This window comes from Apis mellifera, linkage group LG1, assembly GCF_003254395.2.
Source record: "Apis mellifera strain DH4 linkage group LG1, Amel_HAv3.1, whole genome shotgun sequence".
Lineage (NCBI taxonomy): Eukaryota > Metazoa > Arthropoda > Insecta > Hymenoptera > Apidae > Apis > Apis mellifera.
The window spans coordinates 6,040,834-6,056,419 of NC_037638.1; the positions used below are offsets into that span (position 1 = coordinate 6,040,834).

The 15,586-nt window shown below is 24.2% G+C and overlaps 2 protein-coding genes across 2 annotated transcripts; one reads left to right on the top strand and one right to left on the bottom strand.

The window, feature by feature from the left end:
- Window positions 1-342: 342 nt before the first annotated feature.
- Window positions 343-3,041, top strand: LOC411372 (glutathione synthetase). Its single transcript, XM_394846.6, has 11 exons — window positions 343-602; window positions 679-862; window positions 954-1,029; window positions 1,116-1,240; window positions 1,327-1,369; window positions 1,463-1,536; window positions 1,629-1,793; window positions 2,059-2,212; window positions 2,268-2,375; window positions 2,455-2,744; window positions 2,816-3,041. Exons 1-11 carry the CDS (start codon window positions 503-505, stop codon window positions 2,940-2,942), a joined length of 1,446 nt encoding a protein of 481 aa, XP_394846.2. The 5' UTR covers window positions 343-502; the 3' UTR covers window positions 2,943-3,041.
- Window positions 2,878-15,214, bottom strand: LOC725920 (vitellogenin receptor). Its single transcript, XM_026439867.1, has 32 exons — window positions 15,071-15,214; window positions 14,290-14,359; window positions 14,011-14,138; window positions 13,481-13,618; window positions 12,980-13,088; window positions 12,757-12,906; window positions 12,543-12,659; window positions 12,306-12,431; window positions 11,663-11,878; window positions 11,352-11,523; window positions 11,031-11,232; window positions 10,698-10,889; window positions 10,503-10,623; window positions 10,280-10,420; window positions 9,805-10,057; window positions 9,432-9,634; window positions 9,068-9,220; window positions 8,553-8,683; window positions 8,355-8,479; window positions 7,913-8,118; window positions 7,095-7,270; window positions 6,638-6,882; window positions 6,008-6,315; window positions 5,576-5,815; window positions 5,297-5,449; window positions 4,872-5,017; window positions 4,688-4,779; window positions 4,281-4,518; window positions 4,022-4,199; window positions 3,638-3,935; window positions 3,442-3,562; window positions 2,878-3,377 (listed from the first exon to the last, which is right to left on the bottom strand). The coding sequence occupies exons 2-32, from the start codon at window positions 14,354-14,356 to the stop codon at window positions 3,258-3,260; spliced, it is 5,265 nt and encodes a 1,754-aa protein (XP_026295652.1). The 5' UTR covers window positions 14,357-14,359; window positions 15,071-15,214; the 3' UTR covers window positions 2,878-3,257.
- Between the last annotated feature and the right edge of the window lie 372 nt (window positions 15,215-15,586).

Here is a 15,586-nt window from a genome sequence, read left to right on the forward strand (position 1 = left end):
AATTAAAAGATAAATCAATTAATTATATTTATACATTCATGATATATATAATCATATACAATAAATTTTTATCGTGAAAATACTATAATATATTAGTATTTTCTGGAAACTATAATATATTTTTATGACATTCAACATATGAGAGTTAAAATTTCTAATTCCTTTTATTTTTAAAAAATAATAATTTTTTAAATGATTTTTCAAGATTTATTTTTAAAAAATAATATATTATACTTATTAATATGTCATATTAATATATTTAAATTATTGTTTTTTTTTTATTTTGGATTTGAAATATTATGTAAGTATATATGTGTATACAGTGACAAAAATTTATATCATTGTTCACATATACATATTTTTATAGTTTTGTTGTTATATGAACTTATATTGGATGATAAGATATGGCAAGTCAAAGAATCACTTTAAATAATAATAATTGTGAATTATAAATATTTTTTGATTAAAATATTACATATTTTATGAAAAAATTTATATAATAATGGAAATATCACGTTTACAACCTTGTATTCAATTACAACTTTCAAAAGAAGAATTAGAAAGTATTATTGATAAGGCTAAAGATTGGGCACTTATGCATGGTATTAATAAATATATTAAATTTATTGTTTATTATTATCAAAAATGTATAATAATGATTTGAAATTTATTTATCAGGTATAAGTATGCGATCAAAAGTATCTTTTAATAAAAATCAAGTGCAAGTTTTACCATTTACTTTATTACCATCAAGCTTTCCTAGAAAAAATTTTGAGAAAGCTAAGAATATTCAAATATTATTGAATGAATTAATTCATAAAGTGGCACATAATAATGATTTTCTAACGGAAAGCTTAAAAAGGTATATAAGATTAATAAGATATTTATTTCCATATATATATATGTGTATATATATATATATATATAATAAATAATTTTTATATATTTTATAGTACAATCGATGCAGATCCATTTACAGCAAAATTATTTAGTATATATGAAACTGTATATAAAGAAGGATTTAGTCAAGTAAAATATCAATATAATTAATATGAATATAATGATATTCTAATTAATATGTAATGAATAAGTTTTAAAATATTTTTTTCTTATAGACTTTAAGTCTTGGATTATTTCGATCAGATTATATGTTACATGAAAATCAGATTAAACAAGTTGAATTAAATACTATTGCAAGTAGTTTTGGAGGAATAGTTACTATTACTTCTCAATATCACAAGTAAATTTTTATAAAAGTATTTTTTTATAAAATATAAAATTTATAATTTAATTAAAATATTTATTTATAGTGTAATATTTTTTTAGATTTATTTTATCAGAATTAGGACATATAGACAAAATAAAGAATGTAAGTATCATAATAGTAATATAATAATAATATAATAAGTATTTTTTCTTATTTATTAAATACTTTTCTTATTTATTTGTCATTTATATTTAGATTCCAGAAAATAATCCAATTAATGGACTTTGTAAAGGTTTAATACATGCGTGGAAATTATATGGTAATAAAAAGTAAGTATAATATAATGAAATAATTATATATAATTATTATATAACTATATAATTAATATAATGCACATGGATAATTATATATTTTATTATAGGGCTGTAATATTATTTATTGTTGAAAATATTACTTATAATATATGTGACCAAAGGTTTCATGAATTTGAAATTTCTAAAATTAATCCCTATATTAAGATAATCAGAAGAAGTTTGAAAGATTTAGTATCTGAAGCAAAATTAGGATCAAATAAGCAATTAATAGTGTATGTAATCATATAAAATATTATAAAAATATAAATATAAATTTTATTTTTAATTTTAATTATTTTAAATTTAATATATCACTTAAAAATATATAGAAGATATTATATATAAATATATATACAAGGTATAGAAGGTATTATATAAATTGATCACATTAAATATTAACAAATAATTATTATTTGTCACATATTTTTTTACTTTTTTTTATATTTTTTAAATATATTTCTTATATTTAAATAAAAGATCATTACTAACATTTTTTAGTGGAAATTTAGAAGTTTCTGTAGTTTATTTTCGTTCGGGTTATGAAGTTGAAGCTTATCCTACTGAACGAGAATGGCAAGTTAGATTATTAATAGAACGTTCTCAAGCAATAAAATGTCCATCAATCCATTATCATCTTGCTGGTACTAAGAAGGTAAATATTTAACTTTCTTTTATTGAATATTATAAAAAATATAAATTTTTTCTAGGTACAACAATCTTTGGCTTATCCTAATGCACTCAATATATTTTTAAAAGATAGTAATAAAATAAAACAAATACAAGAAGTATATGCTGGACTTTATTCTTTAGAATTTGTAAGTATTAAAAAATATAAATAGTAATATATAATATTTAAAAATATTTTTATATTGATATTCTGTATTCTAAATACAGAATAATGAAGCAGAAGAAATAATTAATAATGCTATATCAAACCCAAAAAAATATGTATTAAAACCACAAAGAGAAGGAGGTGGAAACAATATTTATAATGAAGATATAAAGTTGCATTTCGAATCTATGAAAAATTCAAAAGAAAGAACAGCTTGGATATTAATGGATCGTTTTTATCCTCCTGTACAAAATAATTATATTGTACGTGTTCATAATGAGCCTTTTGAAGATAATCAATTACACTTTTCTGATGTTGTATCAGAACTTGGTATTTATGGGATTATTATTGGGTAAATAATAAAATATATCTCTGTAAAGAAAATTATTATATATTGAATTATATAATTATGATTTTTTTCAGGAATCATAATGGTATCATACATAATGAAGAAGTAGGACATGTTCTGAGAACAAAACCATCAAATGAAAATGAAGGTGGAATAGCAGCTGGAATTGGTGCTATTGATAGTCCATATCTCATTGATTAATATAAAAAAATATTTATTTTTTAATTATAAAAGTACAAAAAACTTATATTTTAAATTTATATTTTTATCGAAAATAATTTTAATAAACAATGTTGAACAATGACTTTTATAATAATTTAATCCAAAAAGTAAACAAAAAACATTACGATATAATTTTAGATATTATTGATTATTCAATTTTTATTTACATATAAAAAAAATGTATAAATTTTTTTTAATTAAGTCGCGATTCATATTATTAAATATTTATATAAATAGCTATATACAGTTAGATTTTGGTTCTATTAATTTAATAATTGAATTAATATGTAATTATTATATTAAACTAATATCTTGTTTATTCGCAGACTCTTCAGATTCATTATCCGATCGATCGAAATTAAGTATTTTTGTCATTTGTTTTTCATTCTTTTGTGTTATATTTTCATTTTGATTCTAAATAAGAAATACAAATTAATAGATATAATTTTTATAACTGAATATAATGTAAATATTTTACCTTTTGTATATCTATTATTGGATTAACGTATTCATGTTCTCCAGGTGGTAACCCCGAGATACAATTGAGCGTGGGTGCAATTTCATTTCTCTGATCATATGATGGATTTTGAAAATGAATACTGCAAGTGAAATAAGAAATTTATATTTTTAAGTAAAAATTTCAAAAAAAAATATTTATTTACCCATTAATTTACCTGAGATTATTTTTCTTTGAAAAGTTTGGTTTGATTTTCTGGTAATAAAAATAGGCTGATCCAATTATTATGCATGCTAATACTGTTATTATTATACCAATTAATGTTCCATTTTGATGTCGAATACTTTCGTTTTTATAAATAACTAAGCTTGAGTTGAATATAAGTTTTGTATTCATATTTTCCAAACAAGTATTTTTAGAATCTTTTGGATATCCATCAGGACAAATACAAGCAGGACCATTGTTTCCCAAAACACACATATAATTACATTTATATTTTTCACAAACATTTTTTCCTGTTTCAAAAGATAAAGATTTTAATTTATTATTAAAAAATGAAATTTAATGAAATAAAATTATCTTAAATAATCATTCAATTTACCTATAGGTTGCCTGATTGTATGTAAAATAATAAAATACTTGTTGATATTTGAAGTACCAATAGGAATTGTTGTACATGATTTGTCACCATATAATTTACATTTTCTTATTATACCAGTTCCTCCCATCAACCAATATAAAAAGTCCTCATATATATTAATACTCATAGCTTGATGTATCTAGAACAAAGATAATAACGGGGATCCTTTATTTAATATGTATATATTTTCTTTAAATAAATTAATTATTTGATAACTTACACCTGTATTTAAAACTACAGCACGATTAGAACCATCTAAATTCGAAGATTCAATATTTTTAAAATGTGTATCTGACCAATATAATTTAGATCGTGTATAATCAATAGTTAATGCGAGTACAAGACCAAGATCAAGATGTACAATTGCTGTTGCATTATTGCCCATTGTATTGGATCGATATATTTTCGACATAGGTCTATCATAAAATGCCCAAGAAGTTTGACTCCAAAATAGCCATCTAGATTGAATTTTTTTATTATATATAGAAAAAGAAAAAATGTTACAGTGTTTAAAAAATCATGTATTCAGAGATTTTAGATTATATATGTATACAAATATGATTAAATATGATAAAATTTGAAAAATTATTTACGATAACAAATAACATTGTTTTTAATTAAACATACCCTTTTTTCGGTTCGACAGCGATAGAGATTACATGATTTTTTCCCGCGATCGACACTATTTTAGCACATTTCTTTTGTTCTAAATTGCATACCTAAATTACAAGTAATTAGAATTAGAAAATCTTTTCTAATAAAATATATATAACAAATCAATATAAATTATAAATATATATCCAATATCCACCTCAATACTGCTGGAATAGTCATTATTATTAAAGTATACGTTATCGGTAATCCAATCAACAGCTAAAGCTTCCGGTCTGCCAAGACCAGTAACAGTCTTTCGTTCTTTAGTTTTCACATGTATTTTATTTATCATACCTAGCATTTCTGTAGAAAATAGTAAAAAAAAATTGTACAAATAAAATTGTAAAGTTGAATCAAAGAAAAAAAAAATTAAAAGTTTTATTAATGGATAAGAAAAAGAAAGAGAGAGAGAATGTTTCGAATACTTTAAATTTAAAAAAATATATAAAAATAAATAGAGAAAAATTTAATTTTATAATATTAATAAATATATTTATAATATTTAAAAAATATATGAATAAATTTTAACAAAAAGAAGTATTTAAGAAGAAATTCTGTAATAAATTTTAAATTTAATATTACCATTACTCCAGTAAATAGTGTCTTCTCTTGTGTTCACATCAATACCATTTATTTCGAAATCTATTTCTTTGTAAATAAATTCGATCGAATTTAAGTTTGATGACAATTTCCTAATATGAGTATCAGAAACAATAATTATTTCCATTTGTGATCCTATAATAATTGACGAAAATTAAAAATTAATCCATATATTCGTTTAATAAAAAATTATAAATTATAAGGATATTTTTTTATGATAAAAATAAAATAAAACCTAAGGAATCAAATATTTTTTTTTACCTGCCACTTTGCATGAAGTTTTATCACTTCGAATGACATATCCCTCGTAACACGAACAAATAAAAGATCCATTTGTATTGTGACAAATTTGTGAACAAATATTTTGTTTACATTCGTCGATATCTTCACAAGTTTTTAAATCATTGCTTAAATGATATCCGTTTCTGCAACTACAGACAGGACCAGTGGGTGTTTTGTGGCACATATTTGTACAGGGATTGTTCTTGGTACAAGAAATTTCTGTAAAAATGTATATATATATTACAATAAAATGAATTAAAAAATCTTTTGTACTTTTATCAAAATTAGAAGAAAAAAAATATTTTTCATATAATTAATTTTAATTAAATTACAAATTTATATAATCATAAATATAATAATTTACTTTTTAATTTGTAATTAATTTTAAAAAAATTCTTTCATTGTACACACCACAGTCTCCAAATTCGTCACTCTGATCTGAACAATCTATTTTTCCATCGCACACTTTGCTAAAGGGAAGACAGATTCCATTGGAACATTTGAATTCTTTGCAATTAGAAACCATGCTGATACTGTTCATCTTCCAATTACTACCATCACAATTTCTTTCATCCGATCCATCGCCACAATCATCGATTCTATCGCATACCCAGCTTTTCTCAATGCATTTCTTATTTTCGCAAACGTACTCTGCTTCGTTACATCGGGCGCAATCACGTTCATCATCGTTTTTTGGACAATTTTTAATTCCATCACATCTATAAAATGATATTAATAAAATTAATAATTTAGTATTTATTAAAAATTCAATTGAGATTTTTTATTAAACAAATAAATAAATTATGTTCACAAGCTATTTATTTTTATCTATTTTTTGAATTAATAATTCTTAAAAATAACAGTAGCTTGTATTTTATATTTCTTTATTTCTATAATTATGGCGACAAACTATTATAATTATTTATCCGTATTGGATTGTACATGAATAAAAATTGTTTTTGATAGCTAATTAATTAATTAACGAAGCGTTGCATTTGTATATTAAATAATGCGTATCGTTACTTGAACGTTAAAAATTACCTAAATCGTTTGGGAATACATAGATCCGAGTCGAAACATTTATATTCATCCGCAGTACAATTGATATTATTATTTCTACTTTTGTCGTTGCAATATTTTTCATCGCTATCATCTTCACATTCACTAATTCCATTGCACTTTAGAATTAAATCAATGCAACGACCGTTGAAACAAGTAAACATTTCGGATGAACATTTCTTTCTTTGGCATATTTCACTCTCATCGGAACCATCTGGGCAGTCAACCTTTGATCACATAATTATTATATACTTATATTTTAATACAATACTTTTAAATGATTTATTTTTCTATTCTATATTTTTATTATTCAATAATTTCATAGGTTTATAGGCTCCATTATAAAAAGAATTTGAGATTCAAAAATATTGTATGAAGCTTAATATTAGAATTCAAAAAAATATCCAATGAATAAGATTAATAGAAATTCTAAACTTACCTCGCCATCACATTTCCACGTTTTAGGTATACAAGTCCCGATTTCACACGCGAAGCTATCGTTGTCGCACTTGTGTTTGTTACAATTGAGTTCGTCAGAAAGATCGGTGCAGTCATTATAACCGTTACACACGAGATATTTCGATATGCAAGCTCCCTCGTGACATTGAAATTCATCTGAAAGATATTACAGTCATCATGAATGATTGCAGGCCAGATAATATCATATATGCCTTTATTCAGGCTACGTATGATATCGAATATCGTTTTTCGATGTTTCACTATAATAGTTTTATTCGAGTTTCGATCATGCGAGCTTGACATTTTTTAAAGATAAATAAATTGTCCGTAAGAAAATCAAGTGGAATACCTTAATAAACTCTTAATAAGATAATTAATAAATCGAAAATTTTTCATCTCTTCGAAAATCGAATTTCATAAATCGAAGTAATACAAAGAGAAAATTTTTCGATATTTCAATCGATTAATTCAATCTTTGTTCGACTTTTTAAAAAATCGTATAATATCGATCAATATAACTTAATATGCTACGATTAATCTAATTCGTGTGTTACGATTGTTCAAGCAAACAACAACACGATGGTTTTAAAGAATGTTAATTTATTGATTCAGATAAATATACGAGCTATTTAATGGTTTCATTCGATAATATCTCGATTTGTTCTACATTAGTCGTTATTTATATACACAGTATATAATTTATCGCTTTTATAATTTGTTCGCTAAATATTCAAACAGTTTTGTTATTGTAAATAATGAACACGTTGTAAATAATATTTAGTAAATGTTTGGATTTACTGGAGTCGCATTCCTTTTTAACGCAGCCTTCCTCATCCGAACGATCCGCACAGTCATAGTGGGAATTGCAGTAATTCGACTTGCTTATACATTCGCCGTTTTTACATCGAAATTGATCTTGGTGTTTGCAAGTGGACCAGTGAAAATCTTCGCAAAAACTACTTGATTCATCTTCTCCGCTAGGACAATCTATGGTTCCATCACATCTGAAATTGTTGCAAAATTTTTGAGGTTATGATATATCTAAATACTTAACGGAATATATAATCTTTTCTTTTTTAATTTCAAATTCATTCTATAGTTCGAAATAAAAATAAGAAAATAGTAAGTTAATAATAAATTAATAATGGATTATTAATTAAAAAGTAACAAGTGATTAGTTTATATGTAATAAAATTTATTGACAATCACGATTCTGCAATACCACATTATAATGTTGTACCTTTGATAGGATTTTATGCATTTATCGTGTTCTCCGCATTTTATTTCTCCAGTATTGCACGTAGTTTGAGAATTACATTTTCGATTATCTATGTTCAACATCATGTCAGGTGGACAAGCGCAAATCTGGAAGAATAAACATAGAAATAATCAAATATTGGAAAAGTTATTAGTTATATCGAAATAGTTTTAAACTTACGTATGAAGAAGGATTATTAGACAATAGGCACACGTGGGAACAGTTTCCGTTATTTTTACGACAAGGATGTTCCTTTACATATGTTTTGTGCATACCTATTAATTGCATTTTGTCCACATTTTCAGGCGTTTCTGAAGAATGAAAATTATTTTGATTTTCTCTATTTTCTTATTTTTTTCATTATATAATAAATTGAATTATAACTAACTATTAAATATTTGAATATATTATTAGTAAAATATATAAACTTGATCATATAAACAATAATTTTCATGAAAAATTGTTTGTCAAAAATGATTATATATATTTTTATTAAATTATTGAATTTTTATTAATAGAATTGTTTATTAATCATAAACCATAGTTAATGAATTCTTTAATTTTATTTTAGTAATTAATAATTTTCAAATTTATTTTATTAATTTTAACTTTATTTATTTTTTCTATCTTTTCTTTTTTTTTTTAGTTATTTAAATGAAAACTATTAAATATTTTACTCGTTTTGTATCACTTACGTAATGTAATGCGCTTTTGATATTGCTTTGTAATGGTTTTGCTAGTCCAGTACAACTGATTCGATTTGTATTGCGTCCAAAATAAATAATTACCAAGAATAGCAAGACTCACAGGTTCTGATAAACCAGTACGCAAGATATACGTTTCGAAACCTGAAGAAATTATTATTAATATTATCATTTAATATCATTCTTAATATTATCTTTGAATAATAATAATAATACTCATGGCAAAAAAAATTTTAAAAACAAGTTAATTGTATAAATCACGATTGATAGAAAAAGTTATTCAAATATCTTAGAATTAATTTAACATCTGTTTAGTTTTATTTTTGCTGATTTATCTGATCACGAAAATGCAGACCTGGAATGGTCGTGCTACCGATACGACCGGAACCTTGATCACACCAAAATAATTGTTTGAAATCTCCATCATAGGATAAGGATATCTTTGGTCCAATTAATAGAGTTTTATTTCCTACAATTGTGATTTTCGGTCCAAGCCCATTCATATTCATCAAGTCTATATAATATAATCCATCGCTTCGAAATACGACCATCATGATACTGGAACATGAACATCATATAATTTAATATTTTATAATAAATTCCATTCTTTTAGAAAAATAAATTAATTTAATATAATTAATATTTTGATAAAAAATTTTTAAAGTTAAAGATTTTTGCGCGTTATTGATATTAAACAGATATAAATATTTAGTTGGGATAATAATTACCCTTCTTCAGGTACAAGGGCAATGTCGTAAGGTTCATCTTTGAAATAGAAAATAGTTTTCTCTTTGCTATTCAAACTATGGATCTCGATAGTTTTATGCTTCACATCCGACAAATATACATTATTTCCAATGTAATCGAAATCCATTCCGCCTAGTATTTCGTTTTCGATAGTTATTATGCTCTTCACTTCACCAGTATGTGTGTTCAAATGGAAAATGGTATCTGTCAGTTGATCACTGGCTAGTAAACCACCTGTATCGATTTTTGTTTTATAATGTTACAAAAAAAGAAAGCACACAATTATAATATCATATTATAAAATTTAATGATTAAATTTATAAAGTAATAGATAATATGATAAAATATATATTAAAAATATCGAACATTATTACAATTAAAAATTATTATAATCAAAATATTATGATTTGTTTATGAATAAGATATTCAATCAATGATCAATTATTAAAACCTTACCAGTGAGAGGATTATAAGCAATTGCAGTAACGCGTTTCAGCATAATACTTGTCGCCATTTTTGGTTTTCCTAATAATTCGTGATAATAATCTATAAACGTGTTTCCTGCTGCGATAATCAAGTGCATCTTCTTTTTTATCGCTGAAAATTATTTCATTTTTATAAATCAAGTTTTACTTGATTTTTTTCACAATATAAATGATATAACGGTACAATAACTTACCACGACATGTGTGATTATCGTAATTCAATTCTTTGTCCAATGAGCATGCGCAAGTGTAACCATTTTGCGAATTCAATAAACACAATTGGGAACAAGGTTTCGAATTGCACGGATTCGGTATCTAATTAAATTAGATTAAATTAATATTTTATTTTATTCTATAAATAAGATGAATAAAATTACGAATAAAATTACTTTTGGTTTCAAAACGGAATGGTATATGTGTATGCCATAAACAGTATTATTTGTATTCACTAAAGTTTGCCAATCTTTCCCACTGAATTTATCGCAAGATTGTATAGTGTTAGATAACCAGTCGCTCCAATACAACTTATTTTCGAATACAGCCAATGAAAATGGCTTTTTTGCTATTCCTTTTAATACGATCTAAGGAAATAATAATAAAATGTGAGAATAAAAATTTAATTATATTAACTATCATTTTTAAAATAATTATTAATGAATCAAATTGAATAGTCCTTAATTTTTATTTATGTATTTCCAATTGTTTAGAAAAATAAGATGTACCCTTCGATCTGTACCATCCAATTTTATCGATTCGATCACTTTTTGTTTAGTATCTATCCAATACAATCTATTGTTCGGATAATCGATAGATAAACTATTTGGCCATTCCAAATCTTGATTGACCAATACGGTGATATTTTTACCATCCATTCCTGCCATTAATATGCTTGAATTCATCCCCCATTCGGTCCAATAAAATATACTTGAAAAGCACAATTATATTATTTATTATATCCTTAAATATTTCACATATCTTTCACATTTTTCTTAATGTATTTAAAAAGATGAAGATGTCTTTGAATTTCTTAAGAAACTACTTACCCATTGGATGGTAACAAAGCAAGACCTCTTGGTTTATCTCTTCTTTCTTTGATTATGACAGTACAGTAAGAACCATCATTGTTGCAAACACCGATATGCATATAACCACTGTCCGTGAAATAAACATTATCTGTTACCCAATCTACTGCTATATTATCAGGACTATTCAAACCTTAAAAAAATAAATATAAAAGAATGAAATTATATTTAAATTTCACATAAATGTATAAATATAGAAATATTTCTGCAATAAAGTATAGATATAGATAAAAATTGAAATCTAATCTTGTGTAAATTTAATATAATTTAACCTGTTGTAACAATAACTTCTCGCTGTGAACCATCTTCCAAACTTTTGATTATTGCTTCGTTTCCATTCTCGATATCGGACCAATATATATAATTTGCATCCAAAGAAACAGCGACAGCATGTTGCAAATTTCGAGATATCGGGAAGTATATCTGAGAATCAAGATAATAACCATGGATTTCTGATTTAATTGAAAATACCATAGTAGCTTCCCCACCTGTGGATAATCAATGAAGGTAAATAGATGAAATTTTATATTAACAAAACAATTGTATTTTTTTTAAATACATTTCTAGAAACTTTCTAAAAATAGAATTTGATTTTTCTATGATCTATGATAAATTGGAATTTTTGTAATTGTAATATCAATGAAAGTAAATAGATGAAATTTTATATAACAAAACAATTGTATTTTTTTTAAATAAATTTCTAGAAATTTTCTAAAAATAGAATTTGATTTTTCTGATGTTCTATGATAAATTAGAATTAAATTTTTGTAATTGTAATCAATGAAGGTAAATGGATGAAATTTTATATTAACAAAACAATTGTATTTTTTTTAAAATAAATTTCTAGAAACTTTCTAAAAATAGAATTTGATTTTTCTGATGATAAATTAGAATTAAATTTTTGTAATTATTCACCATCAGCTTTGCAAGTTTTCTTGTCATCCTGCATAATGTAACCAGGTTGGCACAAACATGAGTAAGATCCAGCATTATTGATACATTGTTGATCACAAATTCCATAATTGTCGCATTCATTTATATCTGTAATATTCATATGACTTTATTTATTTATCCTTTTGCAAATCCAAATTAGATCTGAATATCTATACATACATATTCAGTTGAACAAAAATATATTTAATCAACTTTTACCTGTGCAAGTTTGATTATTCGTTAATTTGTAACCAGATCGACAGGAACACTGAGCACCTTTAGGTGTTTTCCTGCAATTGTGTTCACATTTTGCTGTCAATTTGCACGACGCATCGGCTACAATTTAAAAGTGATTTTGAATTTTTATTTGCAAATTATAAATATAAAAATTATCATCATTTGATTGAAGTAATATTTTTTTCTTATTATTTACCCTTTTTGCAAGCATCTAGATCTTCATCCGAATTATCACCACAATCATTTTTCTCGTTGCAAGTTGCATTCAAAAAAATACATCTTTGATTCTTGCATAAATATCTATCGTGCTCATTATTGCATTTCTCGATGGATACTATATTGTTCTCTATGGAATATTGAATTGTAATTGAAAAATTAAAACTTGTTAAATATAGTAAACATTAATTCAAAAAATTTACCACATTTTTCCTCATCACTTTTATCAGGACAGTCTGGTACACCGTCACAAACCCATTCGTTTCTTATGCAATGGCTATCTTTGCACCGGAAATTGTTGTTGCATTTTAGCTGTGATAAAAAATATATCAATCAGACGAATATTTTTATTTTTACATAATTTTCAAATATACTTATTATTAAGAAAAGAGTACTGCAATTTTCCTTAATCTAATTATAATCTAATAATAATAATAATCTAATATAAAATATCTAATATATAATATAATCTAATATAAAATAATCTAATATAAATATAATCTAATAATAATCTGATCAATTATAAAATGATGAAATATTGATGAAAATTATTTACTGACCGTCTCTTCATCAATTATTTTTATTTATATAATTATTCGAATATTTAATATTAATTAATATCTGTCTATTCAATATATTTTATTCATCCCTCAACTATTAACAGAAGAATTGCTCTTTTAAGTATCGTCGAAGAAAGATCTTACTTCTTTCACGCAACCAACGTATTCGTCGCTTCCGTCGTAACAATCGGATTTCGCGTCGCAAAATTTCTCTTCCGGTATGCAAGAATGATCGGCACATTGGAACTCGTCGGTGGTGCAACGGATCATTTGAAGATTTGTCTGAAACGATCGAATTTTAATTAATAAGATTTTAATTAACAAGAATTTTAATTTTAATAACAAGATAAATCCAAATTGGAAATATTGGAAATATTTTTGTCAAACTAAAAAAAAAGGAATAATTTCATTAAATTAAAAATTAATTACATCCATTTTTTAAGAATTAAAAATCAAATTATTTAAATATAATATCTATCTCGACTTTTTAACGAAAATGATAAATTAGAAAATTTTGTTATTAAAAAAAAGAATATATATAAAATATAAATTATTACTAATTTGTTAAAAATAATCATTAGAATAAAAATTTATAAATTGGATTTGTTATGTTAATTCTATTTAAAACATATTTAAATTGATAATTGATATATATATATTTATATTATAATTACTTCGACGCCATTGCAATCCATTTCGTCGGAATTGTCACCGCATTCGTTTTCTCCATCGCAGCGGAAGAGAGATGATATACATTTTCCGTTGTTGCAATGGAAAAAATCCGGCGGGTCGCAGCGTATGACTTACGATTATGAAAGAAAAAAGAAAAAGAAATTAAATTAGAATTTTATTTTCATTTTTAAAAAGAAAGAAAAAAATTAACTTTTTAGAAACATTTCTTTAAAGAAACATTTAAATATGAGAGATATATTTTACGTATAACCGGCTTTTACCTGTGGTATCGATGCTCGAGCAATAGAAGTTGGTCAAAACGAAGAACACGAGTAAATTGCGAGACATAATCTGAAATAATTTTTTTCTCGTATAAGACCACCTTTTAAAATATCGAATTCTTTTTTTTTTGAAAAGAAAATTTTTCTATCGATAATATTTGAGAATTATTGAGAATTATTGAGAATATTGAGAATTATTACCTACTGTTGATATATTTTATCAATCTTGAAATTTAATAAATTAAAAATTCAATGTCTAAGCTGTATATGTAAAAATATACTTCTCTATCGATAATCTGAATAATTTTTGTCAAACCATTTTGGCGGAAGACCGATCGAATAATGGGGAATTTTTTTTTATTTTTATTGCCAATATGAAAAAATTGGCGGACTAAAAGTGTTTCGATAATGCTGATAAAGAGATATAGTAGAATACGAGAGTTAAATATCATTCGACAAGGGTGATACATAGTATCATTTTTCGTTTGACAAAATCATTTGAACAGCATTGGTATCATTTTTTCTATTTTGCAATTTCTGTTCTTTATATAAAAATCTTGAACAGAATCATGCTTAAATGGATGATAAGCAGAAAAATGAAACACGTATATTTAATCTATCGATATTCTAATAATAAATAGAAAAAATAATTTATATCTTCTTAATTTTTATTCCTTTGAAAATATAAATGGAACAAAATTAAAATAACCCTTTAAATTTATAATGAATTTTTTTTTTTTCTTTTCCCTCCAATAAAATATCGATTCGAAACTATACTCACAAAAATTCTTCACAATATGAATGTGAAGAAACGAGATAGAAATTAATATCTCTATTTAAATTGTCCTAACGGAGTTTCTAATTCAAGTTGTATCAAAATCCACGAGTCCTTGCCACTACGACTGTTATACAAACACTAGAGGACGTTACACAGAGCTAACTAAAATTATATAGTGGTTGAGATACCACTACATGTATTCCACATTTGTTGATGAATCCCTTCATCATTGATACAAATTTCTTAATTTCTTAAGAAATTGTTTTAAACGAGTTTTAAATTTTAAATAATAAAACGTATCATATTAAAAGTTTCTAACGAGAGTATTGAATTAAAAAAAAAAAAAAACTAGAGTTAATAATTATAAATGTTTCGATAAAACAATTTTTTTAAATTTTCTATATAAAAACGTGTATACGTGAATAATTTTCAGAAATGAACACGTTCCTGTTAAAGTAATTAATTAACATAAATTTCGCACGATACAAGAATTGGTTGTTAAGATATGCCATAAGAAAC

What these genes read in the sequence shown, in the direction of transcription:
- LOC411372 (XM_394846.6), top strand. Translation starts at nt 503, where the DNA reads ATGGAAATATCACGTTTACAACCTTGTATTCAATTACAACTTTCAAAA. An exon ending in AGATTGGGCACTTATGCATG is followed by an intron (nt 603 to 678) that starts GTATTAATAAAT and finishes TTTATTTATCAG; the next exon opens with GTATAAGTATGCGATCAAAA. An exon ending in CTAACGGAAAGCTTAAAAAG is followed by an intron (nt 863 to 953) that starts GTATATAAGATT and finishes TATATTTTATAG; the next exon opens with TACAATCGATGCAGATCCAT.
- LOC725920 (XM_026439867.1), bottom strand. Translation starts at nt 14,356, where the DNA reads ATGTCTCGCAATTTACTCGTGTTCTTCGTTTTGACCAACTTCTATTGC. An exon ending in AAGTGATGAGGAAAAATGTG is followed by an intron (nt 12,907 to 12,979) that starts GTAAATTTTTTG and finishes AATATTCCATAG; the next exon opens with AGAACAATATAGTATCCATC. An exon ending in GCCCTTGTACCTGAAGAAGG is followed by an intron (nt 9,635 to 9,804) that starts GTAATTATTATC and finishes TTCATGTTCCAG; the next exon opens with TATCATGATGGTCGTATTTC.